The following is a 17,228-nucleotide window of genomic DNA, read 5'->3' as shown; positions in this document are numbered from 1 at the left end:
CTGTCACTCCGCGGCGGCGCCGCGCGCGGGTTGGCCGCTGGCGCCGTCAGTCAACGGCGGGGCCGTGCCGGCCCCTTGTTGTCACGGCGCCGTGCGGGGCTGGGGCTCTTCGCGCCGCCGCCGCCGCCGTTGTTGCCGCCGCCGCCGCGGGAGCCCGAGAGCGGAGCGGTTCCGCCGGCCTCGTCGCCCGCTCTCCCGGCGCGGGAGGAGGCGCCCTCGCCATGGCCACCAGCACCACGGGCTCCACGCTGCTGCAGCCCCTCAGCAACGCCGTGCGGCTGCCCGTCGACCAGGTGAGGACGGGGAGGCGCCTGCCCCGCCGCCGCCTGCCGGGGGCTCGCCGGGGAGGGGCGGCGCCGCGCCGGCCGGGCGCCCCCGCTCCGCTCCGCGCTCTCCCGCCCCATCCCCCCGCCGCCCCTCCATCCTCCCGCCTCCGCCGGGCGGGGGGCCGGGGGCCGGGTGGGCAGCGCCCGGCGGGGCGGCGGCCGTTCCCCCTCAGGCACCGGCGGCTGAGGGGAGAGGGGGGCGCGGCCCGCGGGGGGGCGCCGGGGCGGGGAGCTGCGGCCGCGCTCCGCGTACAGGTGCGCCCGCCGGTCCAGCAGCGCGGCCGCATCCCGGGCACGGCCCGCCCGGCCCCGCCGGTGCGCGGCGTGGGGCGGGCCGGGCTCAGGCCGCGGGGGGCTGCCACCGCGGCCGGGCTGCGCGGCGCCGGGCTGGCCAACTTGTTGGCATCCCCCGTCGGCCAGATGCGGCCGCGCAGCTGGGAACGGCGCCGGTGTCGGCTCAGCGGTGCGAAGGCTGGGTCGCAGTTGCAAATGCAAAGCAGCGCGCTCTGCCTAGATGCGTCCGCCAGCGATTTTTAAATGCAGCGTTAAATGATAACGCGTGCGGCACACAATGCTGTTGGGAATTCGTATGCACTTCGTAGGCAGAGCGCTTCTGTGGTATCTTTTGTCCGAGTGATGTAAAAATTCCTGGAGGTTGTTAATCCTGTCGTCTGCACAAAACATCCGAAGGTTACAAAATAAGATTGGGAAACTGAGGTTTGCAGAGTTTAACGACTGAAGTTGTGCGGAGTGTTTGTTTATGGGGGAGGTGGTCGGGACCTCCTAAATCTACAGAATATTTTTGTGTTTACGAATACATAAGTAAAGTAACCTTAAGTAACTCCTCCTATAAATTTTGTCACACCAGGAAATTTCATGTGAGGAATTCTTATTAAAAAAAATAATCTCCATTAATGTATGAATGAATGAAACACAGCAAGGAAAACAGTCTGTGCTTATGTAAAGGGAGATTTTGATGGTTTGGTTTTACAAAATACACCTAATAAGCGAGAAAAGTACCTGGAAACAAAATACAGAGGAAGGAGCATGTCTGGTGAAAGGGTTTTGGAAGTGACTGAACTACAGGCTTTTTCTTTTCTCCCCCCCCCTCCCCCAGCCATTTGTTTGAATGGAACCTTAGGTTAAGGATACACATGAAAAAGGATCTTCTAGAAAACTGACAAAAGCGGGCAAGTTTCAACTGAGCTTGCTGTGATGGCATAGATACTGCGCACCACTTGCAATGATACCTGTGTCCAGGAGCAATGGCACCGCATGGCTCGGTGCCTCCTACGTGCAGAGTGTAAGCGCTTCTTGGCAGGTGCCGTGTATTTATTTCCATAAAGCATGTAGCTTCTACAGGGTACTGTAAAACAAGTAAGAGATGACCATCTTCTTATGGCATGATGCTGGCGTTGTATAATTATCGATTCATAATAGTAGTCATAAATATAATTGCTTCATTATGTAGTGCAGCTTCTACCAAATTTATTTTAAATGTTGTGGATATGGCATTTTGATGACAATAAAGTTACTTTTTATCGAAGCCTGGCAGACTTACCTGTGTTGAATGTTTTACAACAGATGCTACTGTAAAGCCAAGATGTTTTTATAAAATACTATTTGAGCTCTGTTGAAGCTTTTGGGGGTAATCACAATGGAGGGTGGCTAAACATGTCGCTTAAAAGATTTGTTATAAGCAGTTAGAAATCATACATACTTTGGTTGTAGATATCAGTGGGCCGTACATAATATAGGTCCAGTTGTGTATGAGGAGCACTGATTATGACTGGAGTATGAATCGAAGAGCTACAACATTATGATGCACTGAGGAGAATGCATCTATAACTGATTAAAAAAAAAAAAAGGCAAAGTTGGATTTTTGTAACCTCTCAGCTTAAGAGTCTATTTTGATAGTAAGTTTGTAATACAGAAAGAATGTGAAATGTGTTCACTGTAATCAAATCAAAGGCAGTAAAGGAGAGAATGAGGGCAGAGAAGAAAAGGAAGTGCTGAAGATTGTGCATGACATTTGGTGATACTATATGCGTACTCTGTATGAAAATGTAGCAGTTCTTTGGGGGGGGGAAAAAAAAAAGGTTTTCTGATTAGTAGGTTGTTTCTACTATTTGATCCAAATCTGCACTGTGACTACAGTCATACCACTACAGCAGGAACTTGAAGTGGGCACTCCAGAATAATACCAGCACTCAGAATGGATGGAGATGAATGGGTTTTGTTTCTCCACTTCTGTGTTTCAGTTTTGACCCCAAGCAGGTACTAATATTTATATCCAAAAATGCTGCAATTGTGATTTTATGTTTAAGCCATTACTGTCTAATTATGCTGCTACAAAGTTTTAGTGAAGGCAAAGGCATGTAACTGTGGGAGGACAAATCCAGGTAGCGTGTGTCAATGTTACTCTACTGTCTGGGTGTTCAAACAAAGGGACGGAAGAACCTTGCCTATTTGGCAGTGAGTGGAAGGAGAAATTTCAGTTAAAGGTGAAGCTGCTATCTCTAAGATTGAACTAATTAATCAGATCCACATCTGTGGGTGAATTCGGGGTGAGAAACTGATTATTTTTTTACTTTAATTCTTGGTAGAACTAGAGGCACAGGTTTGTTTGAGAATGGTGTTGGTTATGTGCTAGTTGGAGAGCAGTGTAAAAGATGGAGGATGACAGCTCCACCAGAGCCATTTGCCACACGTGTAAGAAGAACAGTCTCCTCTATGTGCCCAACTGTGTCACAAGAGAAAAGCTTTGTTGCTTTGACAGCTTGCTGTTCCTAGACCTTTCTTCTTGGTACTAGAGTACTAGTTAGCTATAGGAATGGAGAAGGACTTGTTTTCCGCTTCTGTGTATATCCCCCAACAAGGTATTATGTGATAACTTGTTGCTATGTTAACCCTTCCTTTGACTCTAATTTTGTCTTGCACCAAGTTAACTGAAATGGCTACTTGGAAAAGCTAATGCATATTTGATAGGCTTCTTGTTCCAATTTTTTCTATTGTTATTTTCAGTTATTTGGTGCAAGGGAAGATGCTTGGTGTGAACAGGAACCTACGATTATCTCTGTAGATTTGGGAAAGCAAACTTGCACACCCTTCTTTTGTATTTTGTTATAGGGGAAAAAAAAAAATCGCTCCTTGGAGGTAAAAAGCCTTATAAGAACTATATCTTTTCACTTCTTGGAGAACCTAAGTTTGCTACTCAGCAAAGGAAGCATCCTGTTGACAACTGTGTCACCTTGGGTCCTTAAAGTTAATGAATGAGTGAATGACTGTTAATGTACCACAGTATTCCTTCTGTCTTGTTAGGGGAGAGAGGGAATAAAAGTAGTTATGTCCTTCCCAACCCTGACAGCTAAAGAGAAGTATGGGAAGGATTATCATAACAACTTGACTGCTAGAAAATCATGAGTTGCATAATGCATCGAGGTTGTAACTTGAATGATTTTATTATAGTTGCATCTCTCACCTAGCTTTCTGTTTTTCCTGTCTGTATTCACGTCATATTTGTGTCTCTGCCGCTTTCTTCTTTCTCGGAGGTGAAGCCTGACAAATAGCGTGTTGGACGTTGGTCTGTTTCTAGTTCTGGCACTATCTTGCTGATTGTCTATTGACAAATCACTTCTCTTGATGATACGTCAGCTTACCTGTCATTAAATCGGAAATATTTAACATTGCTGTGAGATGAGAGTGGTTCTAAGGAGAGCAAAGCTTTCTTCTTGGCTTTAGGTCTCTGCGGGGTGAGTTCATAGAATAATCTTTGCTTTCACTGCTTCCACCAGAGGGAGCAAAATTTTTATCTGAAAATGGGCAAAAATTATATGGGTTATTACTGCCCTTCATTTGCCATAGACACAGTTAACCATAGCAGCAGAATAGCTGAGCAGGGGAGATAGGAGATCGACTACGACAATATGTGAGCGTCAGCTTTTTGCATGGGTTGTTGAAAAGGTTGATCTTGAGATCCTGAAATGTGGTCTGACCAACTGAATTAACTAAGCTAACCTCAGTGATTATCTTCTAGATAAGAAAAGAAACAGTATGTCTCCAACTCCCAGCAGTATAGCTGTGTGAAGATGTGTGGATTGAGTATAATGTCATGCTTATGATTATGTACTTTACTTAAAATTCAGGATGTAAAGATAAGCAGTATTTTTTTCAACAAAAGTAAAAAAAAAAAAATCCTTGCTATTTCCACGCTGTTCTTGTTGTGGTTTTTTTCGCAGTCTAATTTTAGCTTTTATTTGAATAAATTTGCTCATTTGTGTAGAATACATTTCCTACACGAGTGCCATCAACCTTCAAAGAGTCTAAACCTACCTTTTTTAATAAGAATAGGCATAAAAATCCAAGTCCTCCTAAACGTGAACTGTATAAACCATATGAACTTCCTTAATTTAGTGATCACAGGCCAGTCTGCTCCATCTACATCTTTGCATAATTGTCAGCATACCCTTCCTTGTGCAGAGGGCTACCCGAGTTCCTTTCAACGTGCCCTTAATGCACTCAGTTCCACATAAAAGCAATTATCACTGACGTATGTTGAGCCTTTATGTTTCACCTTGTCACCTTCAAGGAGAGCGGGCAGGATTTTTTTTTTTTCTCGTGTATATATATGTATGAAATGTTTATTTCTTACACACGTGATTGGCAAAATGTATCTGCAATTTTTTTTTACTTTATTTTGATGCTTTGGAGATGAGCCATAGCTGGAATTTAGGTAAAAGACCAAGCTTGGACGTGGTGTAGGGAATTATTTTGCTGAGAAGCAGTATGGACCTGATTTGCCTGCAGGGAACATCGGATGTGTCTCCTAGTTAGCTCTCTGTTATTTCACAAAATTTTGGGCATTAGTGATGCCTTAACCTCGCTTGCTTTCTGCCAAGGCAACCTCATGTAGCCTCCTGAGGACTGAAATGTTCTAGTCTGCTGAAAACCTTTCTGTCTACACATGCAGTGGAAATCAAAAAGTTTGTCCTGTATAGCTGTCTGTAATTTAGATGGCCTAACATTTGTCTTAGGCATTATGAAACTATAAAAAAGAATAAAGTGAAGAGTGTCCCAAGTTTTATTCTCTTTCACCATTTATTCTTAGACCCTTGTGTGCAGCTGTGAAATACAGAGCAGCGCGTTATTGATTTTTCTGATGTGACCCAGGAAACTTATGAGTAATAAAGCGAGTAAAAGTAGCATTCATGGGCGTATGAAATCCAAACATTGAAGATAAGGGAGTGATAGGATAAGAAAATTGTGCCCCTGCTTTGCCCTGTACTTTCCTTATCTGCTGCTAGCAGCGGTCAGAAGAACGAAGGGTGGATAGCAAAGCATGATCTCCCATGACAAGAGATGGAGACTGTAGTGGGTGAAAAGAAGTTGGAAAAAAAGTCCTGTTCTCCATTCTGTATGTTCTGTTCTCAGTGATCAGATGTTCTGAATTGTTTGGATTTGTTAGCAAAGTCCAGGGACGGCGTTTTTACTGGTTTCTTAACTTCCCTGTGAACTAGTGGAAGGGAGGGAATGTGTCATCAGAAGGGTCTTGGCCTCTTTGCACTGACACCTTTCCCAGATTTTAGTATTACTGTTCAGGTGTTGACTTAACTCTTCAGGTATTGTTGGTTGAAATTACTCTGAAATGAAAAATGTGCAAAGAAGGATGAAACTGTTGGGATAAGAGAAAAAATTGGCAAGAGAACGCGACTATCCATGTGGAGTGGAAGCAGTAACGAACAGAATTGGAAAAGAAAGCAGACGCTGGTTAGTGTTGGAAAAGATGAGCCATCTATTAAGTGATAGATTTAGTGCAAGAAAAATACCTCTGTTTCATTCAGGTTCATGAATATTGTTGTGAGGACATAAAATATAGAGCTACTTTAATTCTTTAATTTTTAGGGAGGCAGCAGTGAATTTTCATTCTGATATACTCTCACTCACTTTCATACTGGGTGTGTTCCTCCAGGTTTTTGTGAAGTGGTGGAAAAACTCAAATATAATTACAGCCCAATGTTTCTACAGTAAACATCTAAAATAAACAGTCTTTACCCAAACAGCCTATAGTCACCTGTTTTGTTTTGTCAAATTGTTTTTCCCCTCCTTAGGCAATTCATTTGGGTGCTGTAAGTGTGAACACTTACTGACCTACGTTTACCACAATACAAGCTGTTTCTGAATTCAAAATGCAGTTCAGAAATTGCTACAAAAATGCTGCAGTCCTGGGATGTTGAAAAGAAATACTGAAGTGCCCAAAGAACAGGCTAATAAAGAAAAAAAAACATTAAGGCATAAGGAAGATGACAAGAGTCACTTATTTACTGAGTACATGGTTACCACTGTGTTGCTTTCTGTTTGTCTTTGAAGCGTGACTGTTATAAATCTCTTGTACCACAGCTATGTAGCTCTTTTCCCTCTGTGGGCTTTCTTGGGTACAGTGCTGACTTAAGAGTTCTGAAAACTGATAAAACTGAAATAAATGAGTCATCGTTATAATTCATTAGTCTTGATACTTGTTGACTTTAACTCCTGCTTACCTGTTCCTTTTTTTGATGTAATGAAGCACTGTGATACATCATTTGCAGCCTTGATTACGGCACGTCTTCTTCACATTTGTTACTTTCACTAAGGTGCACCTTTCCTGATTACAGTTGCCCAGTTTGTTGTTGTTGGTTTTTTTTCCTTGTTTTCCATGGCTTTGAACGAGGGATCTAGACTCTGGGGTTTTGTTTTCTCCCAGAAGGTGAGAAAAACTACACATCCCCAGGTGAAAACTGGGTAGAAGCTATTTGGGTTTGGCTGTAATGGTGTAATTTGCTGTAGTTGGGATTTTGGTGTTTCCTTTCACTGCTAGGTAAAGTGGCCTAAGTTGAAGAAGGTACTGTTATTCTAAAACACGGCTTGTGAGCATGCTGGTTGTATGACTACAGTGGTATATTCTATACTGGTAATGCTACCTGTATAGATCATTCTTAATCTTTCTGGCCTGCCTTCTGGCTGAGCAATGCTCTTGATTCTACTGCTTCCTGTCAATCATTCACTCATATATATATATATATATGTGTGTGTGTGTGTGTGTATAAAATAATTCAGCGAAGACTAAGCATGTTGCTCAAAAAGTGAACTTACAGCCCAGAGTATAATGAATGGGTTTTTATTCTCCACAGTGGAAAAGCTAGAAAGAAGTTGAGGCCGCCGTGAATCTGCAGGAATTTTAGAAGCCCAGTGATGGCTACCGGATCTGTAGAAGGTCTAGCCTTAGAATATGTTAACAAATTATTATCTGTAATTGGATTGCATAGAAGTTAGGTAAAATATTTTAATACGGAAGCATAATTCTAAGTGTTCCTAAAATATTATAAAAGAAAACTGAATTAATTTGAAAAGCTGTAACAGCTCAAACTAGTGTCCATTACTTCTGCAGGTTGCTGTATCTCACAAACGTTTAGAGGGCTGTTGTGGTGTGTGGAGACTTTGTAGGTGGCTGATTTCATGCAGATGATTCCTGATTTGGGAAGTGCAGGAGGATAATAGACATGGAGGAGTAGAGACTGTCTGAGTTTAACAGTAGCTCATTCAAGGGAGAGCACGGTGAACTCCTTTTCTTTTTCTCTCTCTTTTTTTTTTTTTTTTTTTTCCCCCCTATCTGTGGAGAACACTGAGAAGCTGTTTTAAAGATGGGGAACTTTCGTTTTACTTGCTGATTAAATTGACTACTGCTGTTACTGGATTTCTGCAGGCTATATGGACAAGAGTGTTACTTTCTATGCTTTGTTGCTTATTTTGAGATGGATTTCAGTTTCTCACATATCAGCAGAATATAATAGTACTGAGGTAGATCTTAATGGAGAAAGTGTCTGTTTCTAGTTGCATTTGAGAAGGATACCCCCATAGAAGGTATGGATATTGGAGTGCTGGAGCATGTCCAAAGAAGGGCAACAAAGTTGGTGAAGGGTCTAGAGCACAAGTCTTAGAGGAGTGGCTGAGGGAGCTGGGGTTGTTTAGTCTGGAGAAGAGGAGGCTGAGGGGAGACCTCATCGCTCTCTACAACTACCTGAAAGGAGGTTGTAGCGAGGTGGGGGTCGGTCTCTTCTCCCAAGTAACAAGTGATAGGACAAGAGGAAACGGCCTCAAGCTGCGCCAGGGGAGGTTTAGGTTGGATATTAGGAAAAACTTCTTCACCAAAAGGGCAGTCAGGCACCGGCACAGGCTGCCCAGGGAGGTGGTTGAGCCTCCATCCCTGGAGGTATTTAAAAGAAGGGTAGATGTGGTGCTTAGGGACATGGTTTAGTGGTGGACTTGGCAGTGATAGGTCAACGATTGGACTTGATGATCTTAAGGGTCTTTTCCAACCCAAACGATTCTATGATTGTAATAGATGTTAGTTATTTTGCTTTATTTTTAAATGGCTAGGAAAGTGCGTAACTTGTAAAGCTTTTACAAAATTTCAGGCGCTGTAGTGGTTCTCTGAGCATTAAAATAAAACCTTGTTCAAATAGACATTTGAATACCTTGTATGCTGCTGATAGTCATGTGAAGAAGAGTAGAGATTTTGAGGTTAATCACTATGTGCGTGTGCATTGCGTGCCTGTGATAAAAAGCCACACTTCTGAAAACTCGGTAGCTGGGTTGGTCTTTGTTTGGAACTCTGTTTTGCCAACATAATGCCAGGCTGTTGTGTTTTGAGGTTCTAAACCCTTTTTCCCTGGTAGTCTGAGTTCTGCAACCCTTAACTGGCCAAACCAGTTTTTGCTCTACAGAAGCAAGTGGTTTAGGTCCTTATTGTTTTTGAGAAGAGAAGAAAACCAAACAAAACACACAAGCAAAAGCCCCAAGCCAGCATTCTTAGTCCAGTTTCACCTTTGAACCAAACTTGCTTCCTAGATTTTTGGCTATTCCTGTGGATATGTGGCTGTTACATGCGACAGCTCAGTGTCTGTAATGCCTAACCCTGAAGAGCTGATCAGAGAGAACACCCTTCAGCTGACATCTTCCTATCCTTAATGAATTAGTTTTGGTTGTTTTCACTATAAAATGTGTACATTGATGTTTCATTTTACATCTTTAGTCATACAGTTTTTCTTAGAGTAATTCTGAGTAATGACTTAGTAAGCCCTGTGTGAAAAAGCTTATCGGATTTGATGCTCATTTATTGCACAAACCAGATTACTAGTGCCTACGTCATGTTCTTCATGATGTTCTTCACTCTTTCCAGCATATTTAAGAATTACAAGCTAGAAATTGGAAGTTAATACTGGAAATAGAAATACTATTACTAACGTATGCCATGACTGTCTTTGATGTTTTGGACCGAAATCAGCTTGGAAAGAAAGCATTCAGAATCTGATGAGTAAGTCCTTACAGCTGCCAATAAATTCATGTGAAGATGAAGTATATTCATGCAACATTAAAAAGCTTTTGCCAGTGGTGTTAAAGTTAACTAACACAAATGGTTAGAGTACGGACTTCAAGGAAGTGGCTGCTATTAGAGGGGTTCTGCTTGGAAGTCTCATCTGAAAACGAGTGTCCCTCCACATTGGGTACTGTATAAACATGCAGTAACACAGTCTTTGCTACAAAGAATACACTGCCTTAACATAAACATTTCCCATACTGATTTTACCCCAAAATAACCACTGCTGCTTATCCTCCGTTTCTTCGTATTTCACCCATGAAGTGAGGTTGAGACTTCGGGACAGGAGTGTTAATGAGTTACATTTTCATCATGGAAGACGCTTCTTATTATTTGAACCAAAAATGCATTTGAAAGCATTGCCACAAGATTTATGATCTTTGAGTTGAAAGAGGAAGACCAGGTTTTTCCTATCAGTTAGAGAAGAAATGTTCTCTGAATTACTCTCTCAAGTGTTCATCAGCTTTATCAGATACCTGTGCCAGTGTCTCTGGACTCTTCTTTCTGGCATATCCCAATAAATTGAAGAAAATTACCAAACACTTTGATTTTGATTCTTGTCATGGAATTGCTTTTTTCAGCTTTACTGTGGAAATTGTTCTCTGGTGTTTTTTTTTTTTTTTTTTTTTTTTTTAATATCAGTGCAGCTATTTTCAGGAAATAGTTGGAAAATTGATTGTTAGTTTCAAATAATAGTTATTCTCACTCTTCAGTTCTTAATCATTTGGCAGTAGGCAATTATTGGATAATTGTACAAGCTGTTTGTTCCTTTTCTTTTATATTGGATGAAGGTTAGAAATTGGACAGAAGAAGATCCATCTGTACTGCTATCTGGTTGCTGTGGAGAAGCCTCAGCTCTCCTGTGTTACATGTAGCCTTTTGTGAACATCTGTAGATGTTTTTAATTCCTCAGCTGACTGTTTTGGTGGAAAAGGGAAATGGTTTTGACCTAACTGGCAGCAAGAACAAGAAAATACCGATGTTTGAGAAACAAGGCACAACTGAGGCTTCATTAACTGTGATAAGGTTTGGCAATTTTTGACAAATATGTGCCAACAAATATGATGCTTGGAGGGGTTTGTGTTTTTACAGTGTTACTGCTAATAAAATAGCCCTATAGATTTAGAAAAAAAGCAAAGCCTCAGCTTTAAGATCAGTCCTTCTTTTTAAAGAAAATACACATTATTCTGTCTTGATCTCCTAGCTCTTGCAGAGCTCTTTTCAAAGTGTTTTTGCAGTTCATATTCTAAAATATTTTTTAAAATGTCTTTTCTAATAATTATAGTTGTTGAAAATAGGGCCATAAGATGGGAGAATAGGAATGCTGCTCAACGCACCTTGTTCACTGGCCTTGTCAGACAGAGAAGGAAGCATGTGCGATAATTTTGTTTCTGTGGTAGAGTGGTGGACCAAAAATGGCTATAGACAGGGGGACAAGTAATGCTGGCATCTTGCAGCTCAGAAAAACTGAATTCCATGGAGGAAACATACCATGGTGTGGCAAAATGGGGAAAACCCCCTAAATCTCTGCCTGCAGAATCATTGTCTCCACAGGTTCTTGACTGTTACCTATGAAGCATCTTGCATCTTAAAACTGTTGTTTTCAGCTCTGCGCATCAGGTAGGCTTCAGTGCTTCTGCATATATTTTGGTGACCTTTTTCCAAAGCCTATTTCATCAGCAATAAAAACTAAAGTGCTGCCTTTTTATTTTTTAATGAACAACTTTAAAAAACCAAAAACAAACAAAAAACTAAACACCAAACAAACTCAAAAAAAAACCCCACACAAAACCAACCAGACAAACCAAAACAAACCCACATTGGCTTTCATTCATCAAAAGCATGTTATTGAGGTCACAGGCATTCATTGCAATTAACAGGTTTTAATACTACTTTTTGTCTTCTGATCAGAGAAGATATGTTAAAAATAAGAAAATAAAGATGCACAAAGAGGGTAACTTCCAAAGAGTTTGTGGGGGTCTTTGGCAGAAGGGAGAGTAAAATGGTGTTTTCCTGAATCTTAATTTGCTGCTCCACCTGCCAGACCACTGTTTCTCTTGTAGGGTGATTTATTGTCCCTGGTGTGCTTCTGAGTGCCTCTCAGTGCCTTGCTAGAGCTAGTAAGCAAAACTTTATACAGTAGTATTGCTACTTCTAAGTGGATTGTAGTCTGTGTGAGCCACTGTGATTAATTTTTGCCATCCAGTTAGGAATTATCTATATCAGTAAAATTTCCTTGCTGCTTTGGCTGCTTTTCTGAATGAGGCAAATGCCTTCTGTGCTGTGAAGTAGCAGGATTCTGCAGGGCTTGGCTGCAACAGTTGGCTTTTGATATTAAAATATAGCTGATATGAAGGGGAAGCTTAGCCCAAAATTTGAATTAGTGGATGAAAATTGCACAGCAGTATATTAAAAATTAGTTTCATAGGAGAAATAGTCTTTTCTTCTATATTTCTTTTTAACATGGACTTAAAAAGTTTCTTTAATGGTTTATTAAAGATGCTGCCTATGTCGGAAGGTTGGCGATTTCTAGCTGTTCAAATCAAATGTTTTGCCAGAAATTCTTCTTGATGATGAAAAATCCTTGTAGCAGTCAGTGACCTTTTTCTGCTTTTCTTTTGCTTTATGTAAGGACTTGATCTCTCAAACACTTTTTTCCCAAGAAACTATTTTGGTTTTACAAATGTGTGGTATAAATTACATTTAAACTTTTAAAAGACTAAAATAAATGTATTTTTAAAAGTTTTATTATAAACTTTCTATTGACTTTTACATAGGTCATGCAAATGGGAAAATTTTTATGTAGATAGTTTAATGCAGTTAACGGTATAATGGATTTGCATTTTATGTAGGTACTCCAAACATTGAAACTGTGAATTCATGCTCATGTTTTACTGTTAATTTGGCACGAAGTGTGCCTGTAAACTGCACTGGCTGTACGACTGGTCTTGCACCAAAATAGTGGATTTAAGTTTTAATTGCTACAGTACATACAGCAGGTTTTTTAATAGCTTAGTATGTCTAAGTGGTATTTAACAGACACCTACGTTAATCATTGCTGAATAACCAGTGCTGATAATTTGCATTATCATTGTAAGTTTTTTTTTTTTTTTTTTTTTTATTCTTATGTGCACATAACTTTCCATTACACATTGCTCTCTGTATGGGACTTTGAGGTCTTACTGTCATTATAAGCTGAGCTGTTGGTATGACCTGTACCTGAGGAGGTAAAAAATTGAGTTTGTTTTCATATACATGTGCTAGATTGTAACTATTCAGGGTGAAACTTGTCATTCCGTGCATCTACATCAGAACGTTTTTCCCCTAGGAAGTCTCAGCTGTAAGTGGATCAGGGTGTTTTTCCCTCCATAAAACTGGAGCTGCTTATTGGAGCAGGTTTTATGACTTTTGGGAGACAAGTTAGAATTTGGTTTGAAGAATGAATCATGCTGTTTTTGGGAATGCGTAGTCTTTTTCTTTGTGGGTGTTCTGCTCACATCTGACCAAGTCATGAGGTGTTTAAAAGTTGTATTTTGCCCACACTCACTGTTGTGGTTTAACCTGGGGCAGCAACTGAGCACCACACAGCTGCTCGCTCACTCTTCCCCACTCCAGTGGGATGGGGGAGAGAATCAGAAGAGTAAAAGCAACTCGTGGGTTGAGAAAAGAACAGTTTAATAATTGAAATAAAGTAAAATAGTAGCAGTAGTAATAGTAGTAGTAATAATATGCAAAGCAAGTGATGTATGATGCAATTGCTCACCACCTGCTGACCGATGCCCAGTCTGTCCCTGAGCAGTGGTCCTGCCTCCCAGCCAGCTCCCCCCAGTTCATACACTGAGCATGACGTCATATGGTACGTAGTAGCCCTTTGGCCAGTCGGGGTCAGCTGTGCTGGCTGTGCCCCCTCCCAGCTTCTTGTGCACCGGGCAGAGCATGGGAAGCTGAAAAGTCCTTGACTAGCATAAACTCGGCAACAACTAAAACATCAGTGTGTTATCAACATTATTCTCATCCTAAATCCAAAACACAGCACTGTACCAGCTACTAGGAAGAAAATTAACTCTATCCCAGCTGAAATCAGGACACTCACAATGTTATAAGAGCTTGACATAAGTTTTCAAAAGGTATGCAAGTATACCACTCTCAGATATTGAAGTTGTTGTATATAACATTTGCCAACAAAATAATTGCTTGGTTAAGCGCCTGGTTTCTGTGGAAGCTTTCGTGATGGTGATGTCCAGCTCTGTCCTTGTTCCTGCTTGCTTGCTATCTGAATGGCTGTTCAGTTTGTCTTCTAGGAAGCTGGATAATTTTTGTGCTCTATTTCAAGGCAACTTGTGTATCTTCAGTTCTTCATGTATCTCAGTGTGTGGATACAGTGGAGCTGTATGTCAGCTCCACGCTGGTCAATGTGGGTAAAGATGGGAGATGTAATTAGGAAAGGGGTGAATGTTAAATTTTGTCTTTGTTTACTGCAGTAAGTAGTGCAGTACAGGAGGAGTGTTTCTGTGGAATGAAGTGGTTGGCATTGCGGATCCAACATTGATGCTATAATAATTTTGGGAAATACTGCTTTTGCCTAGGTCAGTCCATGGGCTAAATATCTGCTTACCTTTGGAGCAGATCTTCTAGTTCGGTTTAGCTTAAAAGACATCAGACATTTGTGTTTTCGGACACCATTGTAGAACGCATGCCAAAGCATCTGAAGTGCGGACGACGGGGAGGTTGTTCTGTTAAAAGTACTGACTGAAAAACTAGGTATTGAGTCTGAAATTGGGCAACCGAAGTTAGCGGGCATTTATTTTACGCTTTGGGCTTTCATCATTGCGTACCAGTCACTCACCTTTAGAACAGGAATAAGAGTAACGCTCTCACAAAGTTATTGCAAAGTTTACATTTATTTTATGTAGTCTTCCCATGTTATGGACAGAACTGCAGAAACATGTCTTTGGGGAAATGTAAGGGTTTTGTATTCAGTGTAGGATGCAGATGGTAAGCATTTAATGGGTCATAAGATGAAGGCAAAAACTGGGCAATTGTCCATTTGCTGAATGAAGCAGAAATCCTGCTGCGAAAAATGGAATAAAGCAGCAGAAAGAATATTATCAGAAGTGGTATGTAGAAGGGCTCAACTGAAGTTGCATGGCTTTCAAATCTTAACTGCTGCATAGCTTGGTTTTACAAATATGTATTTAAAGCTTTGGGAGGATTTGATGTAATACAAGTCCGCAAAACCATTGGTGCTTTGTAATCTGCGTTTTGGTGCGCTGCAAGGCAAGCGTAAGGATTGGATTGGGAAGAGTAAAGAAGGAATGCAGGGTCGTGTGTGAACATTGTGGTGATGTCTTTTATGTATGCAAGTATGCATATGTTTGTGCACTTTTTGGGAAGAGCAGTTTAAAAATACCCCCTGGTAGTTTTGGAGTCACTTGGGAGGAAGGCTTTTGGAACAAGATGGTGTTGCTTGAGTCAGTTGTGTGTTCAAAACACCAACGTCATGAACTGACATCCCTGGAAGGTTTGCTTGTGGGGTTGGTCTAAAGGTATGATAGCCTGCATTTTATTGCTGTTCTCAAAATATTCTTATTGAGGGAGGTGTTTTGGTGTGGGTTTTTTTTTTTATTTCTGGGGTTTTGTTTGTTTGTTTAATGGGATACTGTTTTTCAGATATGTATTTGGTCATTTGAGTAAATAGCTAAAGCAAGAGCAAGTGCCCAGGAAAGGAGTCGGCAGGTAGGCAGCGAAGAGAGGGCACCTTTCTCAGATTCTCTTTGCATGTTTTGTATGAGGATTTTCTACTTTCCTAAACCTGCAGGCTCACCCTGATTTGTGAAATTCAAGATTTGTTGTTTTTTCTGCTTCTGCAGAAATGATGATACAGGTCAGAGATGCCAAGCACTTCTGCCCTTTGCCATGGCAATAGTAGGAGCCAGGTGATGACTTTTCTTCTTCCCTGGGTCTTGCTAGCTTGCTCTGGGGGGTAATCTGAAAAAGAAGGGCATCATGAGACACTAATTGGCAAATCATCTGTAATGCAGCCAAAGCAGTGGTGTCTGGACATTCAGTACAACCAGCAATGATAACTTGTCACTGTGCTATCACTTACGGACAGGTATTCATGCCCATTTCTTCCCCCTGTCTCTTCACCTCAGCTTCACTGCATATTTGTCCCAATTTTCTCCTCTGTCTCCCTCCCCCTTCTGGTCTGTCTAGGGTGCGAGTGCCTTGGATCAGAAACATGCTCTGTGGTATACATAGCATAATTTCTGTAATAAATATCCAAAACAAATGTCAATACTGAATTCATAGTTAATTATTTTAGCTTTAATTTTTCTTTCTTGCCCTCTGTTTTAAAACATTATCTGTTTGTTTCCCTTTCAGTGGTTCATTAAACTTGGCTGTTTTGTATGAAACTTTTCCACTAAATCCACAGACTCATCCTGAGTTATAAACCTCGCTCTGTTTCATTTGCATCATTGCTTATGAAGGAGAGAAAACAGGTCGAGTTATGCCCTGAAAGAATATCTCCTCATTAATTTAGAATTTTCCAAATACTGTTAAAAGCATGATGTAAATGTGGGAGTAAGAGAATGGATGGCAAAGGCTACGTGATGGTTTAGTGTAGGGAACTGCTCCTGTGAAAAAGAGCAGCCCTGCCTTCTGAGCCTCTTTCCCTGCTAGCACTTAAAGCTGGTGTAACTTGGTATTACAGAAGGTTTTAGAGTGGTTCAGAAAAAGGGGAGTTGTCCTTGGACTTGCAAATGGGGAATCTGTGCAGTTGTTACAAAGATGAGAGTTCCATAGGAGTTGGTGTTACTTAGCTTTTACTTTAAATATAACCATGTGTGCATACTCTCACAACCTTACCTGTTATTGCCTGAAGCTTGGCTGAAAAATGATGAAGGAATGGGCTAGGTGAATTATAGTACCAGAGGCGTGCACGGTGTTGCTGCAAACATCAGTATTAGGCCTTCTGTCATGAACGTAAAAATAGTGTTGTCATTGTACCCTGTGGTATTAAGATTAAGTATATATTTCAGCTGAGTGGCATCAAACAGGCTAAACCACTGCTGTGCGAAGGACCAGTCCGCCACGCAGTATGTGCAAGCTTCTTGTGTTGAAGTGATTGTGACCCGAAGGAGTGGTCCCCAAGCTGTTGCTTGTGATGACTTGGGATGCTGCTGTTAGACATAGACAATTGTTAGGCAGTTTTCTGTGGAAGAAAAAAAAACAACCATGGAGTGGGAAATGTTCTGTTCTAAATAAAGGAATTCATCCGGCTTTTTGTAGCTTAAGCCAGTTTTGGTAGCGGTTGCTGTATTTGAGGAAATTATTTCTTTATCATGCCCTTACTGTTAAATTTGTTTCAGGCCAGTCAGAATGATTCTTTTTACTCACTGGCTTGGGTTTTTTTTTTTTTTTAATTCTACTTTTCCTTTCAGTGCCCTAATGTTTTAAAATATTTAATATACAAGAGATTTTCTGTC

General features: G+C 41.2%; 1 protein-coding gene across 5 annotated transcripts in view; it reads left to right on the top strand.

Moving 5' to 3' along the window:
• Positions 1-17,228, top strand: part of MBOAT2 (membrane bound glycerophospholipid O-acyltransferase 2) — a 178,686-nt gene that overhangs the window by 75,239 nt on the left and 86,219 nt on the right. Inside the window, exon 1 of one of the 5 annotated variants that reach the window (XM_087774216.1) lies at positions 74-293. The exons of 3 other annotated variants lie outside the window; for them this stretch is intronic. In XM_087774216.1, the coding sequence (XP_087630342.1) occupies positions 222-293 (72 nt within the window). In that variant the 5' untranslated portion in view covers positions 74-221. Of the gene's footprint in view, positions 1-73; positions 294-17,228 lie in introns of those variants that run through there. One more of the 5 variants, XM_087774218.1, reaches the window with a different exon arrangement.

This window comes from Nipponia nippon, unplaced genomic scaffold, assembly GCF_047370975.1.
Source record: "Nipponia nippon isolate SJK-2023a ecotype South Korea unplaced genomic scaffold, ASM4737097v1 scaffold_4, whole genome shotgun sequence".
NCBI lineage: Eukaryota > Metazoa > Chordata > Aves > Pelecaniformes > Threskiornithidae > Nipponia > Nipponia nippon.
The sequence above is the reverse complement of the archived record's forward strand: the minus strand, read 5'-3'. Positions and strand labels throughout refer to the sequence as shown.